General features: G+C 46.5%; 1 protein-coding gene across 1 annotated transcript; it reads right to left on the reverse strand.

The window, feature by feature from the left end:
- Positions 1–340: 340 nt before the first annotated feature.
- On the reverse strand, positions 341–23740 carry LOC8024967 (neuroglian). The gene is made up of 10 exons (XM_040223718.3): positions 23357–23740; positions 21609–21870; positions 18915–19114; positions 17721–17941; positions 15189–15508; positions 13226–13369; positions 10216–10488; positions 7534–7661; positions 4969–5151; positions 341–709 (listed from the first exon to the last, which is right to left on the reverse strand). The coding sequence occupies exons 1-10, from the start codon at positions 23483–23485 to the stop codon at positions 410–412; spliced, it is 2160 nt and encodes a 719-aa protein (XP_040079652.1). The 5' UTR covers positions 23486–23740; the 3' UTR covers positions 341–409.
- Positions 23741–24731: the final 991 nt, after the last annotated feature.

Here is a 24731-nt window from a genome sequence, read left to right on the forward strand (position 1 = left end):
CAAGGGAGGCGGTGGCGGAGTATCGGGTATCGTTATCGGAGTCATGGGAACGATCTACTAAAACTCTCTAGTGATACGTCTGTCGCCCCTTCGGGAAGGGCAGGATTAATTGCTCCTTACATTTTAAAAACACAGGCTCAATTGTTTCCGTCTCCTCCTTAGATAATGCGCCTATTGTATCTGTCTCTTAAAATTCGGTTAAGAAACCGAATTTTGCGGTCGATTTAAAGAGCCTGGCGTCTCCTTGAATCACCCCCGTAGTTTGCTAAATTAGATTTATGTTTTATTAGTTTTAAATTAGTTTAGTTTTGTATGTTTTATTTATTAACGACTACATGCATTTCTGAGTTTTAGCGTTTTATTGTTTCAATTATTTATTCAAAACAAAACCATGAAACATACTTATATGTCAAGAAAAGCTGTGACTCAGAGCTCTACTCAGTTGAGATTTGTATTCGCCATAGAGCTTTTCTTGAAGTGTCTCCTTGACCTTGTCTTCGATGTGGTTCTTAAACTGCATCTGGCGCTCGGTGTTGAGACTGAGGTCGTTGTTGTAGGTGGTGTTGAAGTGGATCTGCAGCACCTCCAAAGACGGGAGCTGGGTCTCTCGTTCGCCAAAACCGGTCGCCTCGAACCGAGCGACGAAATCAACGACGGCAACGTGAACCCAGATTTCTTTCAGAGATGACCACAAATTGTCTCCTTTTGTCTGAAAGATTAAAAAATGGGATTGCTGAGTTAGATCACAGTCACAGAGATCCAGATCGACCATGCATAGCACCTGTCCGCGTAGTTCTCTTTAATAATTGCCCCGTCTGTTTCCGCTGCTCTCATCATGTTGTTCAAAAACAGTGAGATTTCTTTCGCTCTGGAGCTGAAATCGCGACTCCTCTATCAAAGCGGCTCTGTAATTAAGTTACATGGAACTCAAAGTCTGCAGATACGTCGGTGTATACACTGTATATAATGCAATTTGGGTGGTAAATCTTGCGGCGATGCGTCGCGTAACCGGAAGAAGCATAAAGGCTTGTTCACACATGCAGCGGTGCGCTACAAGGATAGCGCTGACCTTGAGCTCAGCGCGCGCTCGCGGGAGCGTTCAACAGCTTCGTATCGTACCGTCAAAACTGTCGCTCATGGCAGACGATGAGTAGCTGACGACACGTGAGCAGCGCTACATCAGCGTTTCGCTGGCTGAGAGAACCGGCCTTACCCCCCATTCACACTGGAAGCGGATCCGCGTTCGCGAAGCGGTTGCGAACGCGGTTGTATAAAGATCCAGTGCATTTGCACGCGCATTTGATGTCATCAAATGCGCGTGCAATTGTACTGAATCCTTATACAACCGCGTTCGCCACCGCTTTGCGAACGCGGATCCGCTTCCAGTGTGAATGAGCCCTTACCGCTCATTCAGACTGAAAGCGGATCCGTGTTCGCAAAGCGGTTGCGAACGCTGTTGTATAAAGATCCAGTACAATTGCACGCGCATTTGATGACATAAAATGCGCGTGCAATTGTACTGGATCTTTAGACAACCGCGTTCGCAATTGCTTTGAGAACCCGAATCTGCGCGGTTAAAGGAAGCCTCCGAATTGTTGCAGAAAAGCTTTCCTCTGCTTTGTGAATTACAAAAATCTAGATTAATTGATTGCTTCGTTTCTTCTAGTAACACCAACATATTGCTTTATATGTTTTGTGTGCAGCTATATTTTTTTTTTTTTTATATTGTGCGTAACCAAACTGTTTCCGCTGCTGGTGTGGGGAAGCTAGACATGTCAAAAAACATGTTTTTTTTTTGTTTTTTTTTTCGTTTTTTTTATGCCTCACTTCTCCAAATGAGATAAACAGTAAAAACGTTTTTGAGCTTCAATTCTTTCTAGATGCCTCACAGACATCGTACCAAGACATTTAATGATGCCGTCTCGTAGAAAAGGCGAGTGTTTTAGGGCTGTGTCGAACGGACATGTGCGAAAACATCCCCAGTTCTACCACATAAAATGGTGCACCAATGGGGAACCGTGAGGCTTCCCTACAGTCACTCAGAGCGAAAATAAAATTCACGGCATGTCGTACCTTACTCACGCTTCTTATTTCGTAAATCGTTCTTCGTCCATTCATATTAGAGAGTATGAGGGAACCGTTTTTGCACATCTGATAGGGCACGATAGGCTCTCCGGTGCGAAGTGCCCGTATGCCACCGCAGAATATTCGCACACACGCAGTTCCTACCTTAGGGCCCATATACCCTATCGATGTGCAAAAACAGTTCCCTAAGACTTCCTGTTGCCAAATGCTGACAACTCCTTGCCTACAAAGCTAAAAACAAATGTTCAGGACTCGCCCCGTTTCCATTATTAATAAAGAATATAGACGCTTTCAGGCAGCTGTGCATGGGCGCCGACACAACCGACCTTCAGTTTTTGTTTCCTCGTATTCCGTTCGCTTCGCTTCATCATCGCCAAAGCAGGACAGGTTAGTGCCACTTTAGGTGCTACTGTGTCCTTGTCCCCAACATAGGTCTTTGTAAAGACTCGTCATCGTCCGTTTCAGTGACTTGGCATCTCAGTACGGCAAGAGAAAGTCGGCAATGGCGGCTGAATCGGGCGCGTGTTTAAAGCGTCTATACTGCGAGCAAGTGTTCCGAAATGCGTCTTTGGAGCATCGGAATGGAAGGAGAAGCACGCCAATCAAAGGGGAACAGAGCAGACTTATACGGTGCCCCTCAAACTTAACGCCGCCACTCGGTTACGCAAATATTGAGCTATTTCATGGTATCCAGAGATACATTGTTCGTTGCACCTGCTCGAATGCCTTCCCCTGGTTGGGTTTCCTTCGGGGACGCAAATCTTTACGAACTCGTTCGACCGCTATGTTCAGGAATAGCTCAAAAAGTGAAGAAATCGAACCATCTCGTGGCGGCGTTAAGTTTGGGGCGCACCGTACGTAACGCGTTACAAGTAATAGATTACTTGTAACCGATTACATTTTACTGTAACTCTGTAACCCTTCAATTACTTTCTTTAAGGAGTAACAATTCTTCTAACTGAATTACTTTTTTGCTGTAATCGATTACAAAATTACCCATTACAATTTTTCTCAATTTTTTTCTTTATTTATCTTTTTAGTGAAGGGAGGGGGGGAAGGTAGGGCTGAGATGTGTTGGAGTCATTCAGCGGTAGGCAACGGTCAATTTTTTTTTTTTCTAAACTATTGAGTAAGGAATTTTGAGGAGTAGTAGGCCACTTCACTATGCTCGTTTCCTGGTTACATTTTTGTTTTGTAACACCAAAGACTACGTTCGGATATGAAAAATGACCTTATCCAGCCTCTTGTCAGTGATGTATTCAAACAGCGCTCTTTTTTTATTATATTTTTTTTAAGAGAGAATGGGTGTCTTGGCGTGACTCACTCAGCTCTAAGCAAGAACGGTCAAGGCTTTTTAGAGCGCAGCTCTTAGGGGCCCGTTTCCAGCCTGAGCGGCGTCGGCGTCGGCGTCGGCGTAACCGCGCGGTGCATCATGGGAAATGTCCCATAATGCACCGCGCGAGCCCCCCACCGGGGTCACGTGACCTCGTGGGGGGGCACGTGACCCCCCCGAGGTCACGTGACCCCGGTGCATCATGGGAAGTGTCCCATAATGCACCGCGCGAGCCCCCCACCGGGGTCACGTGACCTCGTGGGGGGCACGTGACCCCCCGAAGTCACGTGCCTCCCCTGAGGTCACGTGAACCCCTCCTCGAGGTCACGTGACCCCCCGAGGTCACGTGACCCCCGCCGATATCGCGTGACCCCCCAATGACGTCATCGTCACTGATGACGTCACTGGCATCCACATCGTCATCATCGCTGATGACGTCATCATCACTGATGACGTCACCGGCATCCACATCGTCATCGTCATCATCACTGATGACGTCACCAGCCTCCACATCGTCATCGTCACTGATGACGTCACCGGCATCCGCATCGTCATCATCACTGATGACGTTACCGACATCCGCATCGTCATCGTCATCATCACTGATGACGTCATCAGTGACGTCACTGATGTCGTTACCGACATCCGCATCGTCATCGTCATCATCACTGATGACGTCGTCAGTGACGTCACTAATGTCGTCACCGGCATCCACATCGTCATCGTCATCATCACTGATGACGTCAACGGCATCCGCATCGTCATCGTCATCATCACTGATGACGTCACCGGCATCCGCATCGTCATCGTCATCATCAGTGATGACGTTACCGACATCCGCATCGTCATCATCACTGATGACGTCATCAGCGACGTCACTGATGACGTCACCGACATTCGCATCGTCATCGTCATCATCACTGGTGAAGTCATCAGTGACGTCACTAATGACGTCATCGGTACCCGCATCGTCATCGTCACTGATGACGTCATCAGTGACGTCAGTGATGACATCATCGGCATTGGGGGTCACGTGACCCCCCAAGGTCACGTGACCCCCCCTGGTTAGTTTAACCCCCCCCCCCCAGTGCCCTTCCCTCCTCCTCCTCAAGAGCTGCGCTCTAATTCGGCGTTACAGGGAGTTGTAAGCGGCTTTCACTTTTTTTTTTCTTTCGAACAACTGAGCGCGAGACCCCAAGGATTATGTTACCGTAATAAAAAAGGTGAATGAAAAGTAACTTGGGAAGTAGTCGACGACTTCAGAGTAATTTCTCGATTACTTTTTGAGGCTGTAATTGTAATTTTTCTCGGTTTCTTTTTACAATAAACTGACTGTAATTGTAATCGGGTACTTTCTTTCAGTAAGGTGTACAAGTCTGTAACAGAGCGAGGGCACTCGGAACATGCGAGGACGAGGCAGCCAAGCTCGAACCCTCATTAATTGAGGTCGGGGGGAAACAAAAGCACGTGGCGGCGTGGGTGTGTAGTAGGGGTGGTGAACAAACGCAGCGCGACAGGAGCCGACGAACATGTACGCCGTAGTTCCTTACGAATGCGAGGAACGTGGCGTTGATGCCATCGAGGTCCAGGGTGCACGAGACGGTTGGGACGACGTCCTTGTCCGCCGGCGCTAGGCAGTCTCCCATTCGCTTTGCTGCAGTGTCAAGACCATGAATCGCTCCCTCCGTGAGGTTAGCGTAGAGGTCGTGGTTCGTCAAGGCGTTTTTGGCAACCTGCGTTCACGCATAAAGGAGAATAAAAACTTCGTGAGTCGCGGCGAGGAGGTTTGATCTTGTGTATGCTTACAATCACTAGCCGCTCAAAAAACGCAGAGCAATTATATTCACGTATATTGCTTCGTGATTCATTTCTCGGCGTGCTTATTGACTAATGCCTTAGTATTAGCTTTATATTGACAATGAAGTGTGCGGGACTCGCTATGCCTTGCATTTCTTTGTCAATGACACCAGATTAAACTTTTTCCTTCACCATCACGGAAACGATTCGTAAGTAGCTGGTCGTTTTTGGTTATCCGTGCACCCTGGAAAAAATCAGCACATACTCTTTCCCGTAAATAAAAGCACACACCAAGCAATTATTAATCAATTGCCCATCACTGCAATGGAGTGGAGCCTATTCAGCCAAAACCTTGTTCCTAAATACCGTTTGGTGGGAAAAAACAATCTGCGTGCAATCACAACTCCCATGATCCCTCGCTTGCTAATTGTTCCAGCACACATCCGGTTTTCGATCCAAACCACGCCCTATTGAAAAGCTTTTGTACCGGAATTTTATTTCCAGCAAAATATACTGTTACTAGATTATGGGACTCTTCACTTCCAGTAAAGCCGGAATTTATTGGAAGCCACAAGATTTTTTACCGGAATTGTATTTCCAGTAAAAAATTTATTTTACTAGATCATGGGACTTTTTCATTTCCGGTAAAGCCGGAGCTTACCGGAAGTCACCGGATTTGCCTCGCTTCACCAGAAATTACCGGGAGTCACAGAATTTTCCGTAATTCACCGGAGCGTACGTTTTTTTTTTTTTCTTTTTAAGTCAACGGAAGAAAGAAGCCTGTGAACAGTGGGTGGGGCATGTTTACCAGATGCTGGACGATTCGGTAACAATTAAAACGGTTAGTTCACATAGACCTGAGAGTTTCACGCCTTTATTTCACAGGGTCGACACAAGTGAAACATGTGCCACAGTTGTAGACAAAAGCAATCAGACCGCATAGGAACAACCGACTTTTTGTAGCAAAAAAAAACATATCTTTTAATGTACTCACAATGCCGCTGGGTAAATTCCTTGGTAAACGGTACTTCAACTAATAAAACCGAGCAGATTCACCGCACGAACGGACAGACACACACACACACACACACACTCTAATCACGCTTAGCGAAAACCACGAACGCGCCACCAACACCCGCCGCAGTTGAGAAATCACGGCACAATCACGGCACAATCACCGTGTCGTCTCTGATGCCGTCGCCGCGGGTGCACCGCGCGGACACATACAGACTGCCAGTAGCACGCTTTGAGAAAACCACGAAAGTGCAGAACGAACATCCACCGCCGTTGAGAAATCTTGGGCACAGTCACGGTGTCGTTCCTGATGCCATCACAGAGTTGTCTCCGGGGTCGTTTTCGCTCGCTGGATGCTTCTGAAGCCGGACGGACAAAGAGGCGTAAGAAACAGGTCACTGAAATATATTTTCTTTTTATTCGCACCCACACCCAGCTGCTCTGGAAGATACAGGTCGCACACATGGAACGGGAAGCCGACAGTGAACGTCCGTTCGTGGCCGTTGCTGGTTGACGGACAAAGAAACCGATTTTCTTCAAAACAGACAGCAAAAAGACCCGCTCACATTCTCCCCACGAACACGATTTGAAGGAGAGGGGTTGCGTAGGGATTCGTCCGGCTACCCCTTTCCCTCGCGTCGGCTTTTAGTGAAGTTAGGTAAACGGGGAAACGAGTCACTCGTTTCCGGTAAATTTTCCCCCAAGGCCGGGTCGTCTGGTAAACGAAAGTGGCTGCGGGTAAAATTCCAGCGGAATCTGGAAACTGAGAGTAGCTTTTGACAAATCTTTCAGCAATGACTGGTAAGCTACGCTGGTTTCGGATGAAAACAGTAAAACTTGACCAGTTTTTACCGGATGTCACTGGAAGTTTTTACCGGATCTTTCAATACGGCGCTGTTGTTGTTGTTGTTTTATTTTGTAATTTCAATTTGTGGATCACGGTCGCTCAATTCTGCTTCCCTATCCGCTGGGGTCCGCCTGCTGAGTGTCTCTTTTGGTCGGAGGAAAGGAAAGTTCCAAAAACGGCGGCAGGGAGTGGTATTGCGCCTGGTGGCACTGACCAGCGGCCAGGGTGGTTGCAGCTCGTCAGACAGTGATCCTACGCCGTAGTATTGTGGGTCCGCTGTGCCGCGCCTCCAGCGACGAACTCGGGAAGCTCAGCTGGATCACTGTTTCTGTGCACCTACTGGTGGAGCTGCAGGCCGTAGCAACGGCGGTCATTAAGCGACTGTGGCTGGATTCACCGTTAAGCGATTGACTCACTACGTAACGTAAAAAGTAACCAAATGTTAGTGTTTGCTTACCACAAAATTGAAATCTGGGATTCGGACAACTGGGAAGAGTGTGGGTGAATCTCTGATGAGGAGTGGTAACTTCTCGTTCAGGACGGTGTCCAAGAAGGTATTTGGGTCTTGGACAGTAGGAACTGGGGCTGAGAAAAAAAGAATATTGGCAGAGACGTTTATTTCTTAAGTCGTGTAATGCATGGAACACGGTATTTTAGATATATGGTTGGTGATGGAGCCATGTTAGCACACCGCAGCTCGGAACTCACAGGAGCGAACCCAAGGATCCTGTATTCGATCTAAAGCGACCACACGTCCCGCGACTCGCGGAACTGTCCCGCATTGAGGGCTCGTGTCCAGCGTAACTCGAGAAATTCCAAAATCTTCACAATTTCTCGCCGTTTCGCTCTGTCGTGAAATTCACTCCGCAGCTCGTGGTTCTTGCGAACAACGGGACACGGGGAAGCGTGGAGGTCGCTGGTAATCGTGTGAATTGAAATGACACGCCATTTTCTATCCAAGCATTGCGGAAGCGACCGTCGTTCTTGCAGGACAACCGACGCGCACGCGCCGTTGTGCCTCTCTCTTTGGTGGCAAAATATTGCAAGAAAAATTGTTCGCCAAGAGCTGAAATATAGAATGATGTAATTATTTGCAAATTACTTTGTCAATGCAAAAATGTTGCTGTGATTTTTTGTTTTTGTTTTTTTAAGGACAGTTTCATTTTTAAAGGTAGAAAAAGAACAGAATGTTAAAAATTTTTGTAGGGCCATGTTAATAAAACTAAGCGTTGACAAGGAACAATAAGCTGGAAACAAAAATTACTGTTTCCTCTTTCTATCTGATGCTTTGAGCTCTGATATAGTCGATATTTATGATTTAAACTTTGACACATTTAATAACATGTATGGCATTCAGAAAATATATCACTGGGAATGGAAATTGTTTGAGCTTAATTGCTGCAATACAATTAGCAGGTGTATAAACAGTACAGGATAATAAATGTCTTAACAGAGCCTCGGTTCGTTGTGTGCGTGTTAATAAAGAAGCCGGACGAAACAAACACTAGCAACTTACTGGCATTCTTTTTTTTCGAGACACCGAGAAAAACAATAACATCCTCTACGCAGGATGGAATGGCGCCTGCGCAACAAATAGCTCGGTGCTATCAGTAATACGCACTGCCAACGCTTCATCCCCCGATCTGAGGACACGACCTCAATATGTAATAATGCCCGGAAACCCTGCCTCAACAATGCTAATCCCTTATTTTTATTATGCGTGCATCGAATATATATATATATATATATATATATATTTCTCAAGAAAGAGAGCGAGAGAGAAAGAGAGAGAATAGGCACGCAGAAATAAGTACTACGTCGTCAGATATCGGAGTTGACGTTCATGGCCAATCAGTCATGTGACGGAAATGAGTGAACTCTAACAATTTCCTGCGGGGAGCACGTTTTCTAAGCATTTCCTGCCATTTCTAAGCAGCAAGTGCGTGAGCGATGATAAAGGACTTCACAGTGTTGTGACACCAGTGCCTCGTCGTATATCTGCTCCTAATGGCAAGCACGCCTAATTGCAATCCTGCCAAATCATCTACAAGCACGCATGTTCTTGCATGCATGTGACGCCAGTTGGAATTGCGAGCTTGTAACTGAGTAAACCGAAGAGTTCCAAAATGAAAGACCGATGAAACAATATTTATTTTTTTGATAAATTTCCCATTATCAAGAAGGCTTGATTTCCCCCTTTTTTCAGGCTGTACAGGAAAACTCATTTGCATGAAATATTCAGCAATTACTTTCAACTAGAGATAAAACATAACACTACGCTCAGTTGCATTGGACGGCGCGCCTACAGCGCCAAATCCTCCTCTGGCGGTCAAAACGTTGCGCATAAGAAAATATAAGAAAATATATGCCTATCGTTTTTTTCCGCGCCCTCGCACTGCGTCTGGGGAGATGACCATCGCCGGCGCATCGAGAGTGGAGTTTTTTCTTTTTTTATCGATGCAGTCGAGACAGCAGTTTTAGCTGGCACTCGGGAAAATTACGATGATAGGTGGCAGCAACCACCCACCCAATTTAAGTAGAAAACTCCCGGGGCTACGACGATCTGGCCATTCAAACTACGCAAACGCTGCCCTCGCCAAGGTCATTGGATTTTAATAGAGTAAGACATGTTCCCCTATTGCTGTATTTCCAAATATTTTTCTATGAAATACATCTTAACCCGCAAAAATCCAATGGCCTTGGCGCCGATAGGCTTTCTGTAGTTGAAACAGCTGGACGCGCGCAGCCTCCAGGTCTTTCCCTTTTGAATTGGGAGGGGTGGCTGTCGCCATCTATCTTCGTGGAAACTTGTTGAGACAGCGGAGACAGCCGCCTCTGCTGTCTGGACGAATCCGGTATCTCCGTGTGCCGGCGACAGCGTGGTCAGCGCGATGCGCATGAGCCCTGTCGAACGCGGCGTAACCTCACAGCTGATTTGGAGCTGTATTCGCGCTCTTTAACGCAAATGACCGGAGCAGGACGTATTCTCCTAGTAATTAATGTACTTGCTGTTTGTTTTAAGGGCAGCCCTCCTTTGTCTTTATCTAAGCTTCCTCTTCCACTTGAAAACTTCAAATATTCATTTCCCTTTGCAAAACTATCAGCGGAAGGCGCTAATCGGACCGCCCGGAATATTTACCCGTGACCTGAAGGACTTCTGTAATCGAAGCTTCCCCCAACTTGTTCCTGGCGTAGCAGGTGTAAGAGCCCTGGTCGCTGACCCTCAGGTCGTGGAGCTGGAGGTCCCCGTTGTCCAACACCCTATAGCGGCCTCCGATCAGCTCCTGCCCTTCCTTGAACCACTTGACCTCGGGGCGCGGGGCCCCGAACACAGGGCAGCGAAGTTTCACAATCGACGACTCCGCCGCGTGAGTAGTGTGCTGGGGCGCCCCCGCGATGCTCGGGGCCAGCGCTGAAAAAGAAACTCACTTGGAGAGTCTCACGTCATGAATGGGTCAGTGTAGGTATAAGAATCTCGGTTTTTAACACAGGATGTGGTATGCCCCATACCACATCCCGTGTTAATCAGAAGAGCGATACACTTTACGTTCGACCGTTAACCACGACCGACACACGGGTCAACCTCATATAAATTATAATCAATATAACACTCCGGGGTCTGTAGTGCTTATATGACCTTGATGCGGGTACGTTACCTGATACTCTGACGTCACGTGGATTGCCGTCAAGTTCGAGCGTCGTGACGTACTTCACACACTGCCATCAGACCACGTGACACCGTTACACCCGTCACTCACATATCACATAGTTATAAGTCTTCATGACGTATCGTGACGTCACACAAACACAAAGCATACAGTCAGCTCATTCACAACACAAACTATGCATCTCCGAGTTTATTATATATGAATATATCGTCATATTTTTAGTGATTAAAAACATTAGTCTTAGGAACTCATGAAATGAGACAAGCACCCGATTTAGATGCACTTTGTTGTGAAGTCAAGCATTCGCGCGATCGAGCACGAAGAATTGACTTTCTGCAAGCTCAAGCGCGTCGTGGTGCCGAAAATGGCATTCACTGGCGGTCATAGTTTAGTCTTTCCTGCTCAACGCGACCTTATAATTAGCTTTTACAACATTTCTGCAACGTGCATTGCACGTTGCCGAAGTGCGTCACATGCGCACTCGTCACAGGACGATTGGTCACAGGACGATTTGTCACATAGGAACATTCGTCACAGGATGACTCGTCATGCGGCCAACTGGTCACATCGATCGGATCTGCCCACGTTCCCTGATGAGGAGTTTCACGATTTTCTACTGTGACGTAAACCAATGGTTAGAAAAACTAATCTCAAATACTCATCAGCGTTTCCTTTCATAATATTACGGGTCTTCAGCAGGTTGATCTCAGTTGCTGGCTTGAACGAGTAGTAATCCGACTGGCAGCCAAATCAGTAGATTTGCCTTGCATACACCTATTTGACAAAACCAATAAGTATCGGAATTCTTTCTGCTGAATGTGTACGAGTACCCCTCGTGCAGCATCATGGCTCTACCTCTCTCTGTTGCGATCACCTCTATCCTTTTGAATGCAGTCTCAGTTCAAAAATAGTCGCTCTTATATGGCCTCCGCATTCACCGTTCGGGACGGACCCAGTAGCTAAAACGTCTGTTATAAATTCTTTGACTTTGAGAAGCGAAAGGCATGCTAAGATAAGAGGTGACCCACTTTGTCATGCCGAACCAACATTCAATGTTCGGGACCGAACCAGAAGCTGAAACGTTTGTTACAAATTCTTCGCCTTTCAGAAGCCAAAGACATACTAAAATATGAGGTTAGCCACTTTGTCCGCCCGAACCAAACTGAACAATACATTTTTAGGGGGACGAACTGTTGTGGGACCGGTTGGCCGCGTGACGAGTCATCCTATGACGAATGGTCCTGTGTGACGAATCTTCCTGTGACCAATCATCCTGTGACGAGTGTGCATGTGACGAATGGACCGTATCCCTACATCCCCGTTTTGCGGCTGACAACTTTACCAACGCGTATTAATATTTGCTACAGATATTTGATATCCACGAAATGGAGCCATAAAGCAGGCGTAGCATCTGAACTGACTGATCGGAACTGCTCTTGCGACTGGGCCAGTTGTACGTTTTGCGGTACCGCGGTACAAACTTTGCGTCATACCGTGTCTACGCGGCCTACCACAAGGGTTGCCATCATGCTAGAGCCGCGGTAGTTTCTGTATCGCCGCAGGACCCCGAAACAAAACTTTCATATAGGGTATCTAGTAATCTGTTCACCACATTCGGTGGGATTTGAGACCACGAGGGCGCCACAGTACTTGGTGCCCCAGTAAACTTCCGGTAGTGTATTTATTTATTCTTCAGAAACGCACAGCGGTCGGGTAAGAAGAGTTTCCTTCAGAGAAGTTTCTGTAGTATGTTTGTAAGAACATTAGTTCAATGTACAAAGTAGTGGAAATAACAAAACGAGGAGAGACAAATGGAAAAGAAGAGGAAAACCGGAAGCGCGCAGGGGTCCGCCGATAGGGGGTGGTAGTGAGAGGGGTGGTAGCGAGAGGTCAAAAACTGACACCTCGTAATTCAGTGACCCTTCCTTTATTGAAATCCGTGGTAACCCAGAAATCAAGAAATTGCACCGGAGTTACCCTCTAAGAACAGCTAGCCCGTACACCGTGCTTTCAGACGTAGTTTTCTAGAACGAGCTGTCGTCCTGCTGAAGAACGTTTCAAAAGCGATGTCTCGTTCTCTCGTCCTCGTAGCCTTGGTCATGGTGACGCTAACGCTATGACTATCGTTTTTAATACAGTGGTTTTGGTAACGGGGAAAAGCTTTAAACTTCTGAATAAAAGAAATAAAGTAGTAAAATTCCAGATATTATAAAAGAATGTCTGATTCCTCTATAAGCTAGACTGTTGTATTTGTGCTTTATGTGAAACACTAAAAGAATGCTACCCGTTCCCTGCAAGGATCCTCTATCAAACACGAAGGTTCGACAGTTCAGCTTACACGTGGTTCGTTGTTATCATATTTTTTTATTGGACGGCACAATGGGATTCAAACCTCAAGAAGGCGTTCAAACAAAAACAAAAAAACAAAAAAAAAAAACTTTACGCCCCCCCCCCCCCCCCCTTCAGACCCGTGTTTCATACCGAGGACGTTGAGGTAGAAGTTCTTAAAGGCGTAGCCGTGAGTGTTGGAAGCGTTGCATTGGTACACAGCCGTGTCTTGCTTGGTCAGCCCTTCTATGGTCATTCGTGAACCTTCCACCTTACGGCGGGGGTTCGGTTCCGCATCTGAAAACACGCACTAGTGAAATAAAAAAAATAGCATATTTGTTTGTTTATAATACTGATAGCCCGGGCTGCCTCAGAAGAGTTGCAAATGTGTTTCGTTTTAGAGCGCAGCTCTTAGGTGCGGGTTTCCGGTTTGAGCGGCGTCGCCGTCGCACGTCGGCGTGACCGCGCGTTACATTATGGTACATTTCCAATAATGACGTCACACGTAACGTAACGTGTGACGTCCAGAGTGTCACGAGTGGCGTCATGAGGGTCACTAAGCTCACGAATGACGTCACGAAGGTCACTCGCGAAGGTCACGACGAAGGTCACGACCTTAACAGTGGAAGTCACCACCTTCACGAGGCCTACACGAGTGACGTCAGGGGGAGGAGGGAGGCAGGGGGAGGAGGAGGAGGAGGAGGAGGAAGGGAGGGTATCTGAGGAGAATGAGATGAGGAGGAGGGAGGAGGAGGTTGGAGGAGGGGGAGAGGGAGGAGGAGAGGGTATGGAGGAAGAGGAGGGCCATTCTTTTTTCTTCGTACCCTGCCCTCTTTCTCCTCAGAAGCTGCGCTCTAATTCGGCATTACAGGAACTTGTAAACCTCTTTCATTTTTTCTTCCAGAAACAAGAAAAAAAAAGAACAAGAACCGTGCTGCAACCAATGACCACAAATACAATCATCACAAGAGCGATTTCCCTGTTCAACATGAGCGTCCACGAAATCTTAACCAACACTATTTCAAGACAACTAGCACAGCTTTGAACAAAAATCTAGGAACACTTTTTTCAAAAGTCTCTGCTTTCTCAATCTTAACAAAAAGGATGACATTCAAGCTGTTCACACCTCATCCGTTGTGTTACCAAAAAAGAGTATAATTAAAAGTATCAAGGTTTGTGCTGTAAGGCTTGATTCCAAACTGATTATTGACTTTGCAGTCCTACAAGGAAGGTGTTTAGAATCACTCGAATTGATGTTATAATACCCGCTATATAGCTTATACAAAAATTGTGTCCTTCTCATTTTTCGACGTTGGACAATCAAACGGCGTGAGGTCAGTGTGCCATGGTATGGCAGGACAAGTTCTGACCGTAGATCAGAAAATTAGGAAGTACAGAATGACTGCTAGCTTGGATTCGCCAACGGCCTCGCGCGGTAGCGATACACATCCTTACGGTAATCATCCAGAGCGTAATGTGTCGGGGTGTCCAAACTCAGTGCCTGTGCAAGTGTATTGAAAGTCAGGTTTTCAGTACCTCAGATACAGTTAGATGACCGAATTAAAAAAAATTAAGTTACGAAAAATCTGGGCACGTTCAGTTAGTTCTACAAGAACACTACGAGTGACTGAGGATTAAAGTGATAAAACGTAGACCGGTCTATTATTATACATGCGATTTGACGATAGCTTAGTCTTGCTCAGATAAGCATTTTGAAGCACGTCAGGTTCCGTTTTTACCTGATTAGTTCTTTTGATTCGAACAAATCAGCTGAAAATTCCGTTGTGTAGAACACTGCAAAGGAAGTTCATAGCGTCTTTCTTGACGACCGAGGTTTTGCGTAGCTTTCCATGTCCGAATACCACCATAGCAACGAGCAGCAGCAACCACACACACGAGTGATTTCAATCCTGCCAAAGATAACTTCGCGTACATCCTGCAGTGCTGAATGGTTTTGTTGCTTGTCGCTCTAGTGCATGGTACTAGGGCTTTAGTTCTCTAGATACCGGTTTGCCTGACTATATTTGTCTGCCCAGAGCCCTCCTTCTTCTTCTTGGCCCACATTCAATGAGGCATTTCAGACCCAAGGAAAGCACATGTGTTCCATGCAACTCACTCTGAAGGGGAACGCCATTGATGAACCACTGCAGCTTCGGCTCCGGTCTGCCAGAGGCCGTGCACTCCAAGGAGACGCTCTCGTCCTCGGCGGCGTTGGTGTTCTCTGGCGAGCGTAGCCAATAGGGAGCAGACTCCACCGTGACGTTGATGGCATGGGATTGAACCATGCCCACACCGTTGTGTGCCTTGCACTCGTACGTTCCTTCGTCTTTGAGTTCGAGGAAGCTGGTCACAAAGTTTCTGCCGTAGTTGGCAGTGGTGAAGTCCGAAGATCCCAGATTCGTGTCGAGCTTCCTCCAAGTGATCACTGGCTGGGGCCTGGAAAAATGTTCCGCTAATTTAGTTTGTTGATCCGATTGTAAAAGACACGAGCAATTCAATGTTCACAGCGCAAGAACGTGGCCTTTCATTACTCAGCAGTGGGACCTAATGACAGCCAGCCGAACTTACCTCTGGAGGGCCTTTTCCTCCGAAGCTATTTCCCATTTATTATTCATTTCTCATGATATCAATCCAGGAACAACACAACCATAAAAGTTTATGTTTGCATTTTTTTTTTGCTTGAGTCATGATCGACATTCGAAGCTTCACTCAATGGCTTACCCAAATAAATCTTTTATGGAAACTGAGTAATTCGAACAAATCAAGTTTTATAGTGTGCAGTGTTAAAACTGAACATGGTTTAAAACGAAATCTAGCAGTAAATCTATAATGCACATTTTCATTTCGCTCGCAGTTTAGTTAATTAAATGCCACTAGCACTTACAGCGTCACACCTTAACATTTCTCATTGAAAATTAAAAAAAAAGTGCAACCGTAAGCTGTTTCCCTTCTGTTTCAATGCAGTCTTCATTCCGCGAATAGATTGTTTGGACAATATATCCCTAGTTTAATTCCAACCGCTTTTATTTTGAACGCACATCGTGTTGGGGCGACTTACGCGAGGGGATCCGGTTTTAGGGGCGAAGCTCCTTAGGGCTGGCTAGCCATGTCCGTATGTCCGTCCGATGTCCGGTGTAGGGTGCTCGTGCTCACGAGCTTGTGAGTACGTGCTCCCGTGCTCGTGTAGGGCAAAAAAAAAACAAAAAGAACGCATCTCCACGTAGTGAATGATGTTGATTGGGGCGAAGCTCTGGTGGTGCTTGTCTGCGTAGACGCTGAGCCGCAGCATGCCGAGCCTTTCGTTCGTTTTCATCCATGTCAGAAAGAGAATGTGTGGTATGGAACGTGGTTATATACGCATTTGAGCATTTGACCGCAGCGTGACTTGGATGAAAACGAACGAAAGGCTCGGCATGCTGCGGCTCACCGTCTACGCAGACAAGCACCACCAGAGCTTCGCCCCAATCAACATCATTCACCACGTGGAGATGCGGTTGTTTTTTCAAATGAACCTCACTGGACCCATCGTTCCCTTATGGCAAAAACAAGATCTCTTTACCTTATTATGGTTACTCGAACAATCACATTAGGTGTCATAATTTGGTTACACAAGTAACCATATTTTTAGGAAAAAACATACTTCCCACTTTATGCATTCATTTAACCCTCTCTCTTCCTTTCCTCTGCAACCTAATCTACGTCGTTTCAACTTGCTTCAGACCGCACGAGGCGAGGGGATCAATCATGCAGCTCTGAAAGTGTAATGCCGCTGTGTTCGTTCGTTATATTTTTAAGTGTATCATCATCGTATTGTCTAATGAACACAAAAAATGCACCGTGACCTTGTGCTACTGGCTGCCATATCTGTGTGCGCGGCTTCTGAGCGCCTGCTGACAGCGAGCTTCCGCTGTTCATTTGCAACGTGTATTCCGCACCATCAAGATTGCCGGTATTAGCAGGCTATATATTGATGTGAGCTCGTTTTGAGCATGCGCTCCAAACATCGCCCTCAAATATGGCGTCCAGTGAATAAACGTTATCGTTGGTTTGCGGTGGAGTCAAGTGTGAGCTGATGCAACACCACGTAGACGAATCGAAATCAGTTAACAGCCTCCTCTACATCTTCGATAAGTCATCACACTCTGAGGTCTTCAACTTAGCAATTGGGCCTCAGACGGACACAATAGGCACAGCGGAACGTTGACGCACCACTCGTATCTAATCTGTGTCTGTGCTAGATCTCACTGTGACGACGTCGAAATGCTATAGTCCACGCGGGCTCTGATAGTCATAGGTGATGTTGGCTGATGACACTGAAAGGAACTTGCACACTCCGTGTGCTTGCAGGGAAAATGAAAAGTGTTCGTCTGTGCGGGAAAACCTAAACCAGGGACTATGGGCGTACCAACCTGGGGGGCAAGGAGGGCGCTTGCCCCCCCCCCCCCCCTCCCCAGTTCTCAGAGTGGGGAGGGGGGGGGGGGCAAGGCATGTGTTTTGCTCCCCCAGAAAAATCCGCCACTGGGCACGGCAAACACTACCCGTCGGCGCCACAGGGATACAAAGGGCACCACCCCGGCCCTGGGGGGGGTTCTGGTTTGCCCCCTTCCCCACTCAAAAAAAAGTTGGTACGCCACTGCCAGGGACTCACGATCCTCCGAAGATGCAGTACAGCTTGAGCTCCTGTCCTTCGAGTGCGACCAAGTTGTTTGGTGACAGGTACTGCCTTACGGGGGCGTGCTCTGTACTTGACGGGCTCGACACCTGCTCCACCCGTAGCCGAACCTTGTTCCCGATCTTGTACTGATGCAGGAAGACCGAGGTTGCGGTGCAGACGTACACCGCATCCTCCAGGGCATCCTCTCGCTCCACCTGCCGCGACGGTGAAGGCCACAGATGTGAATGCCGCACGCCTTTTTTTTCTAGAACTGCAGACAGGCACCGAATTGACACTCAACCCCACATATTTAGTTCAACGTAAACTCTCAATATCTGTAAAACACATTTTACAAATTTGTAACGTAGTAGGTCATGTTTTCTAGCTCAAAGAAAAAGAGGTGGGTGGGAACTCTGGAAAAAAAAAAAAAATTCACGCCACAATTCACGCAGCGTTATGGGCAGCTTTATGTAAAGTCAGACGGAAACAATACCAAGGGTTTTCTAGTTAAGTTTAGAGAAGTTAACCACGTGACGGGACGTGAAGGAGCGGCGTGACGCCATAACATCTATGAACATGTTCTACATCCACAGTATCTTGAAAAGAGCGTAACTAAGCCTATTTGTTTACAACCCGACTATTCTGAACACAAACCACATGGAAACCTTGGACTGAGAGTCGGTGTTTTACTAAGAAATTTGTCTTAAGGTAACGCATGACGCCTTCTTTCTTGGCAAAAATCGGCTGCCACACTGGCACGTAAGACAGGTTATTTAGTAGATGTTCCTTTCATATCTGTACACCTTCGTTTTCCTTTGCAATAAAGTATTGTGGCTATGTCAGTACATGCCATTAAGTTTAGTCGAAAAAGAGTTGTTGTTGGGCTAACCGGTGCATGAAGCTGAGGAAACTTGTATACGCAAACAAAGACGAACTGAAAAAAAAAGGAACACAAGAGCGCGTGCTTGCTTGTGTCACCTTCTTCGCGTTCGTCTCTGTTTGCGGATACACGTTTCCTCGGTTTTATTCCAGTCGCAGAACCACAACGCCTTTTTCCCAGAAAGTAAAGGGAACAAGGCACTGGTAATAGGGAAGCGCGCTGAGAGATAAAGTACCTACGTTCAGCATTCTGAGCTTCACTGCAGAGATTAAAAATAACAAATACATGGAGGAAGGCAGACGACCCACCCTGGAGAAGTGCAGGCCTCCTTCGGGGTCGGACGTGATGCGTGAAGAGTTCAACACGCGCAGGGCACCGTTGTCGCTCAGAATGAGCCAGTTGACGTTAGGCCTGGGGTACCCGATCGGAGCGTTGCAGTCCAGCGATAGTGGATCTCCTTCCACCACACTCACCACCCTGGGGCTCTCTTCCGGGAACGGGTTCAGCTCTGCAACGGTGCAGCTTTGTCACTTCACACGGGACAAATAATCCCGATGCTCTGGCAGCCACCTTGAAAAAAAAAAAATTCCTCTAACAATTTTGAAGACATATAGAAAATAAAATACAGATCTCTGCTAAATGTCGCTGACACATAATGTCACACTCGACGTTAGACATCCTAAGTTGTGACCGCAGCTTCTTATTCTTAATGGCCCTGCAATGATGGCATTTGCATTTTTTAGTTCGTTGTGTTTTAATGTTTGTAATTTTCACTACTTGATAGGCAGACAACAAGCTGGCAGGGAAATTTAACGAAGAGAACTACGCAAATAAAACAGTGCTATTAAAGGGCCCCTGAAAAAAAAAAATTTTTTTTTAATAGTCTGGTTGGGGCAGGCGTGCAAAAAAAAATTAATTTTACGCGAAAAATAAAGTTTTTAGAGAAATTTATGACGGCGAGAGATTTATTTGAAATTCTGCGCACAAAGTCCATGACGTCACGGAATGGTCATTCGCTCAACGAGATGGTCATTTGGTCTCTCCCCCTCAACGTGAAGGCGAAGACGATCCACCTCTCCTCCACCCGCCCGAAATGCCGAGAGAGAAAACAAGTGGAAAGTGGGTGACCACCGACTAATTCGCGTCTTGGGCCGTCAGTGTTGCTCTAAAAAAAATGTCTTTTCGCGTAAAATTAATTACTTACACGCGTGTCCCCCCAGACTGTATAAAAAAGAAAATTTATTTTTCTTTTCAGGGACGCTTTAAGAAGCTTAGGGTCAAGAAAAGTTCAACGACGTTGAAATTTATTTCTTTTTGAAGCTTCCAGTGTGCGGATTTTGTGTCAGAACAGTGAATACCCGAGCTTGAGGGAGACGGAACATGAGCACCATTCTAGATGTACTTCAGACATACGGCTTCTATATGTATGGACAATAGTTCCTTTTCCTTTTAATCTTATAAAAACAAAATGGCCTTCTAAAACGTGCTTGCTGCAAGAAGATACACAGAAATCATTTTTAATTATTTCAGCTTTCGAATGAGAATACTTTTTTTTGTATCTCCAACAGGGTCATTTATTATCGTTCCAGGTCTATGTCACTGATGTACCGGTTAATTTGGGATAATGCAAGGATATATTTTCAGGAATGACAAATGATGAGGCGGCGAATAACTGAAGAAACTTAAAGGGACCATGAAATGGCCTTTTTAATTTTGCCAGTTAACTTTTGCATTAAACCTTCAAGGTTCACTGAATGCCGGACAGGGATCCGTTTTCGTCTCGGTTTAATAACTCCAACTGACTGCAAAACAAGTTGCGGCGTAATTTTGACGGTCGTGACGTACTCTGGCACAGGAAACGGAAGTTCTCTCGGCAGTAGGAGAATGGGAGCGTTAGCGGCGGCGAGTTGGGGGTGCGCTGGTAGGTTTTACTGCGCTAATGGCGCTTATGTCACCGACGTATTTTCTGAATCGGCGCCTCTCATCGCCGCGGTAGCCGTGGACGCGTCGCAGCTGAGCGAAACTCAATGAGATATATGTTGCGCTACAGCAACAGCATGGGACTAGTCCCATACGCCGGTATGCCTGTTGGGAAGTGTGGCGAGTCTTCCGGCGAAGTCTCGAGTTCTTCATCGGAATCGGACGACGAGGAGTGGGGCGGCTGCAAAGAACGCAATGCTAGGTGCATGTTTCGGCCGTATATTCAGATGTACGGAAGTAACAGAGATATAAATCGTTTTGTTTCTTTGAAGGTGCACTTGCAAGTCGTGCATAGTAGCACCTACCGCTCGGGAGTGCTTCTGCTGCCGGGGGTGCACCGCCGCCGTCTCAATTCAAAACAACGGCCGCATTCGCGGAGAACACTGTGAATGTGTCTGTAATCACGATCGGTGTTTAAACGTTCCGAGCATATACGAATGACCGTAGACCCGGGGTCCCGAGCCGGCACCAAATGCTTCGACGTGGTTCATCGAGTGGCAGGCGGTGAAACTGCAACTGTTTCTTTTTAACCACCGGACTGCAGAAACTGTAATACGGGCACTTCGGTACACTGCAGCTTTTCGGGATAGCCAACGAGCGATCGATCGCAAACAATGTAAACACTACTCTTGCAGCCAGCAAACGAAAGTGCTACGCGAAACAGGAGCTAACCCGATCAGCAGACGACGGTAGTCGGTTGACTGCGCAGGCGCAGTATGGTATTTCTCTAGCTTCGTTTACCACACGATAGATGGTGCTTGGCTCTGAGCATTATCATATTTAACAAAACTCTTAGGAAACATTCGCCGGCTGTATATTGCCGCGTGCCCCCCCCCCCCCCCCTTTTTTGGATCCGCCATATGCATAACATATATTTGTCCTTGTCCTTGTCCTTTTTATTCTTTGTTTAATTCTTGTATTTTTAGCAACCAGCTCTTTGTTCTTCGTCTAGTTCTCTCGTTCAATTTTATTTCGTCATTAGCTGGTGAATGCAATCAGAAGCAATCCTGCCGGGAACAGACCTGACTTGCGCACGATGCTCGCGTAGGACACGGCCGTGCCGTGGATGTTTGTGGCCCAGCACTGGTAGAGCCCCTCGTCCATCTCCTCGGGCTCGGTGAAGACGAGCGTGCCCCTGTTGGGCTGCTGCGAGACGCGCGTGTCGTGCGCAACCGGGTTGAACTCATTGCCGTTTTTGGTCCACTGGTACGTCGGCTCCGGGTCTCCTACGGCCTCGCATTCTAGCACAAAGGGGCTGACCGCCTCGTCTGGGGACACCGGCACCTGCGTAAATAAATTTGTTCAATCAATCAATCAATTGCAGATCAACAATTAACCTTTATATATATATATATATATATATATTTGTTTATTTATGATGCAGCAGTTATTTTACAAACGCACTCATATACAGTTCGACTGTCCACACCCTAGCCTTTGAATAGAATCGGCGGCTGAATAGAAAGGAAGAGCATTTGCGGAAATGGCGATCCTAAAACAAGCAACAGTGTCCAATTGGTAAATTTATAAGTAAAAAATGTGCAGTTGCGATGCAACTGAACATATACTGAAGACAAAGGATATCTGGGACACAGTAGAAGATGATAAGGAGTAGAACACAATGCTCGCGACACGAGTAAACCTCATGATACAAGACAAAGCCAGAGAGGACCACATTATTTACCTCTGTATGCTTGATCTGTGCATATTGCTATGGTTGTAGTTCTGCAATGTTCAATACAACTGACAATAAATAGAAAACGATAGATGTATTATTGTGTATTTTAAATTTTATTGTTTTCATTTCATGATAAAATCCATGCCCGAACGATATCAAACAAGCAGATCTTTACTAGGTCTACGATGAAACAAAGCTTCTTCAACCGTGAAAAAATATATGCGCCTCAGGCACAGCCAGGGACTGGTTCAGGCTCAAACTAAAGGAATAATAACGCAGAATAATTCACGTTTAATATCCATTGCGTAATTAGAGAAAAAAAAAAACATTGCTTCTACATATAACCCGGCGGAAGATATACTTGCGCGGAACCAGTTGTTCATTGGCTATTCACACAAAAAGTATTCCACGCAAAAACACTATCGCAAAAAAACACAAAAAAAAAACATTATCTTATGGTCCCTAATGATGCAGACACAAACTGGAAGAAAAAACATGTTGTTATACATTTCTGGCTAAGAATCTTTCTCGCACTTCTCTGAGCCCTGTCTGTCAATTCTAATCTGAAGGGTTTCAAACCCCTAGAAATTTCAGATACAACAATAATCTTACGCCTAATAGTTGCTGGCCACTGGATCCAGAACGTTAACCTCAATATATTCGCTGACCTGCGACAATGCCGCAATGACGGCACCAACTCTGCGTTCGCGCTTACCTCGAAACACATAAAAAAAATACGCTGGGTTTATTTTAGTGGCTGTAAACTTGAATAAAGTTAAGTGGTCTCAGCCTCATTTCATACAGATGCGAGCAACCGTCTGTGAGCTCCAACATGCCAAACTCGGGTGAGGATAATTCATGTTGCGACCAAAAGCAAAACTTATAAGCACAGCACCTCACGGAGTAACGCATTGCACATGCATGCACACCGAATTATACGTACGAATATTTGTGTCATTTCCCTAAAACTTGCAAGGCTCGCGAAAACAAGCTCCGGGCAACCGCTAAAGTACGCTGAAGTACACAAACACTTTGCGTGTCCGCAATAACAGTAACATTGATCACCCGACGGACTTTGTCGGGGTACGGTACCTGGAAGAGCTGTTCCTTCTTGGGGTGCTTGATTATCGTTGGTGGCGATGGTATCACAACCGCTGCTGCCGCGACAGATGCCAGCAGCCAAGGCAAAATCGCTGCCGGCATCCTTAAAAAGTGAAGCATCACTCGAACCGCAAGAGGACCCAAACTATCTCCCTCGTCTCTGTTCGCAAATGATCCCACCCACGTTACAGCGTCGAGGTCAAAAAAGCGAAAACACCGCTCGGAGGCGAAGTTAGTTAGCCTTGGAAAACGCAGTGAGAGATGTCCGAATATAAAAAAAGATGACCTTCAAACGTCTGGAGAACGGCCAAAGAGCTTCATAATCTCAGCGAGGACGGCGTCAGGAAATGGTCGCAGATAGGGTGCCTACATGTTGTAGGCACCCTAGTCGCGGACAGGTCGCAGTGTTACTTTAGAATTGGGACAGGCCGGAGCCACCAAGACCACCGGTAATGGCCGTTACGTGAACCACCAAGGATCCTAGCAGGTTGATGGTCGTTAAAGGGCCATTGAAAAAACCCAACATACATGTTTCTTTATTATTTCAAACAACTGATATTGATTCCCAGGGATCGCATTAAAGATATAAAGCTTGAGAACTGTGTATTTGTGGAGAAAAAAAATATTTCTAGAAATTTTGATGGGAAGCGCCCGCCCGAATTTACGACATAGTTTGCGAAATGGTGCGTTTTGAGGTGACTTCAAACAGGAAGTTTCGTTCAACTTTTATCAATTTTTCCCTCATCGTTCGTGGGCACGCGCACGTGACACCCGGCCAACCGCGAGAGTATTGAGCGAGACCTTTCTTCGCATGCAGACGACGCGTCACTTTTCCGTGCTTGTTTTTTTAGCAGCGTTGAAACTAAGAAGCTAAGGAAGAAAACGACACCCCTGGTTAGCTCAGTTGGTAGAGCGCTCCACCTGTAATGGAGAGGTCCCGGGTTCGATACCCGGACAAGGCGGATTTTTTCGGTCGCGCACCAGTCACGTAGCTGTGTTTGGAGATTTATGTTTGTCCTTTGTCCGTCTTGTTCCCCTTCTCCAGGGATTATTTTCAACAGTGTAGCAGACCTTGGTGAGCGACGTGAGGAGATATGTCGGAAAAGTGCTGCGCGAGAGTTCATCCGAGAAGTTATCTGCACCCTTCGCAACGTCCCCAGCGCAGCCGCCGTATGCCGGCATGCTGAAAGTATATGATCAAAAAGCTAGCAGACCACCAATGCTTCGTCTTTTTGAAGTCAGCAAATGTAGTGCCTTTACAGTCACCGTAAAAAACGCTTTTTTTATGAACACAATATTGAATATTACAGGAATGCAACTTGCGACCCCTCTTAACGTTTCCAAAACTGCCTTTGCCAATTACGTC

The sequence above is a fragment of the Ixodes scapularis genome, unplaced genomic scaffold (assembly GCF_016920785.2).
Source record: "Ixodes scapularis isolate PalLabHiFi unplaced genomic scaffold, ASM1692078v2 PGA_scaffold8__174_contigs__length_109621045, whole genome shotgun sequence".
In the NCBI taxonomy this organism is placed as follows: Eukaryota; Metazoa; Arthropoda; class Arachnida; order Ixodida; family Ixodidae; genus Ixodes; species Ixodes scapularis.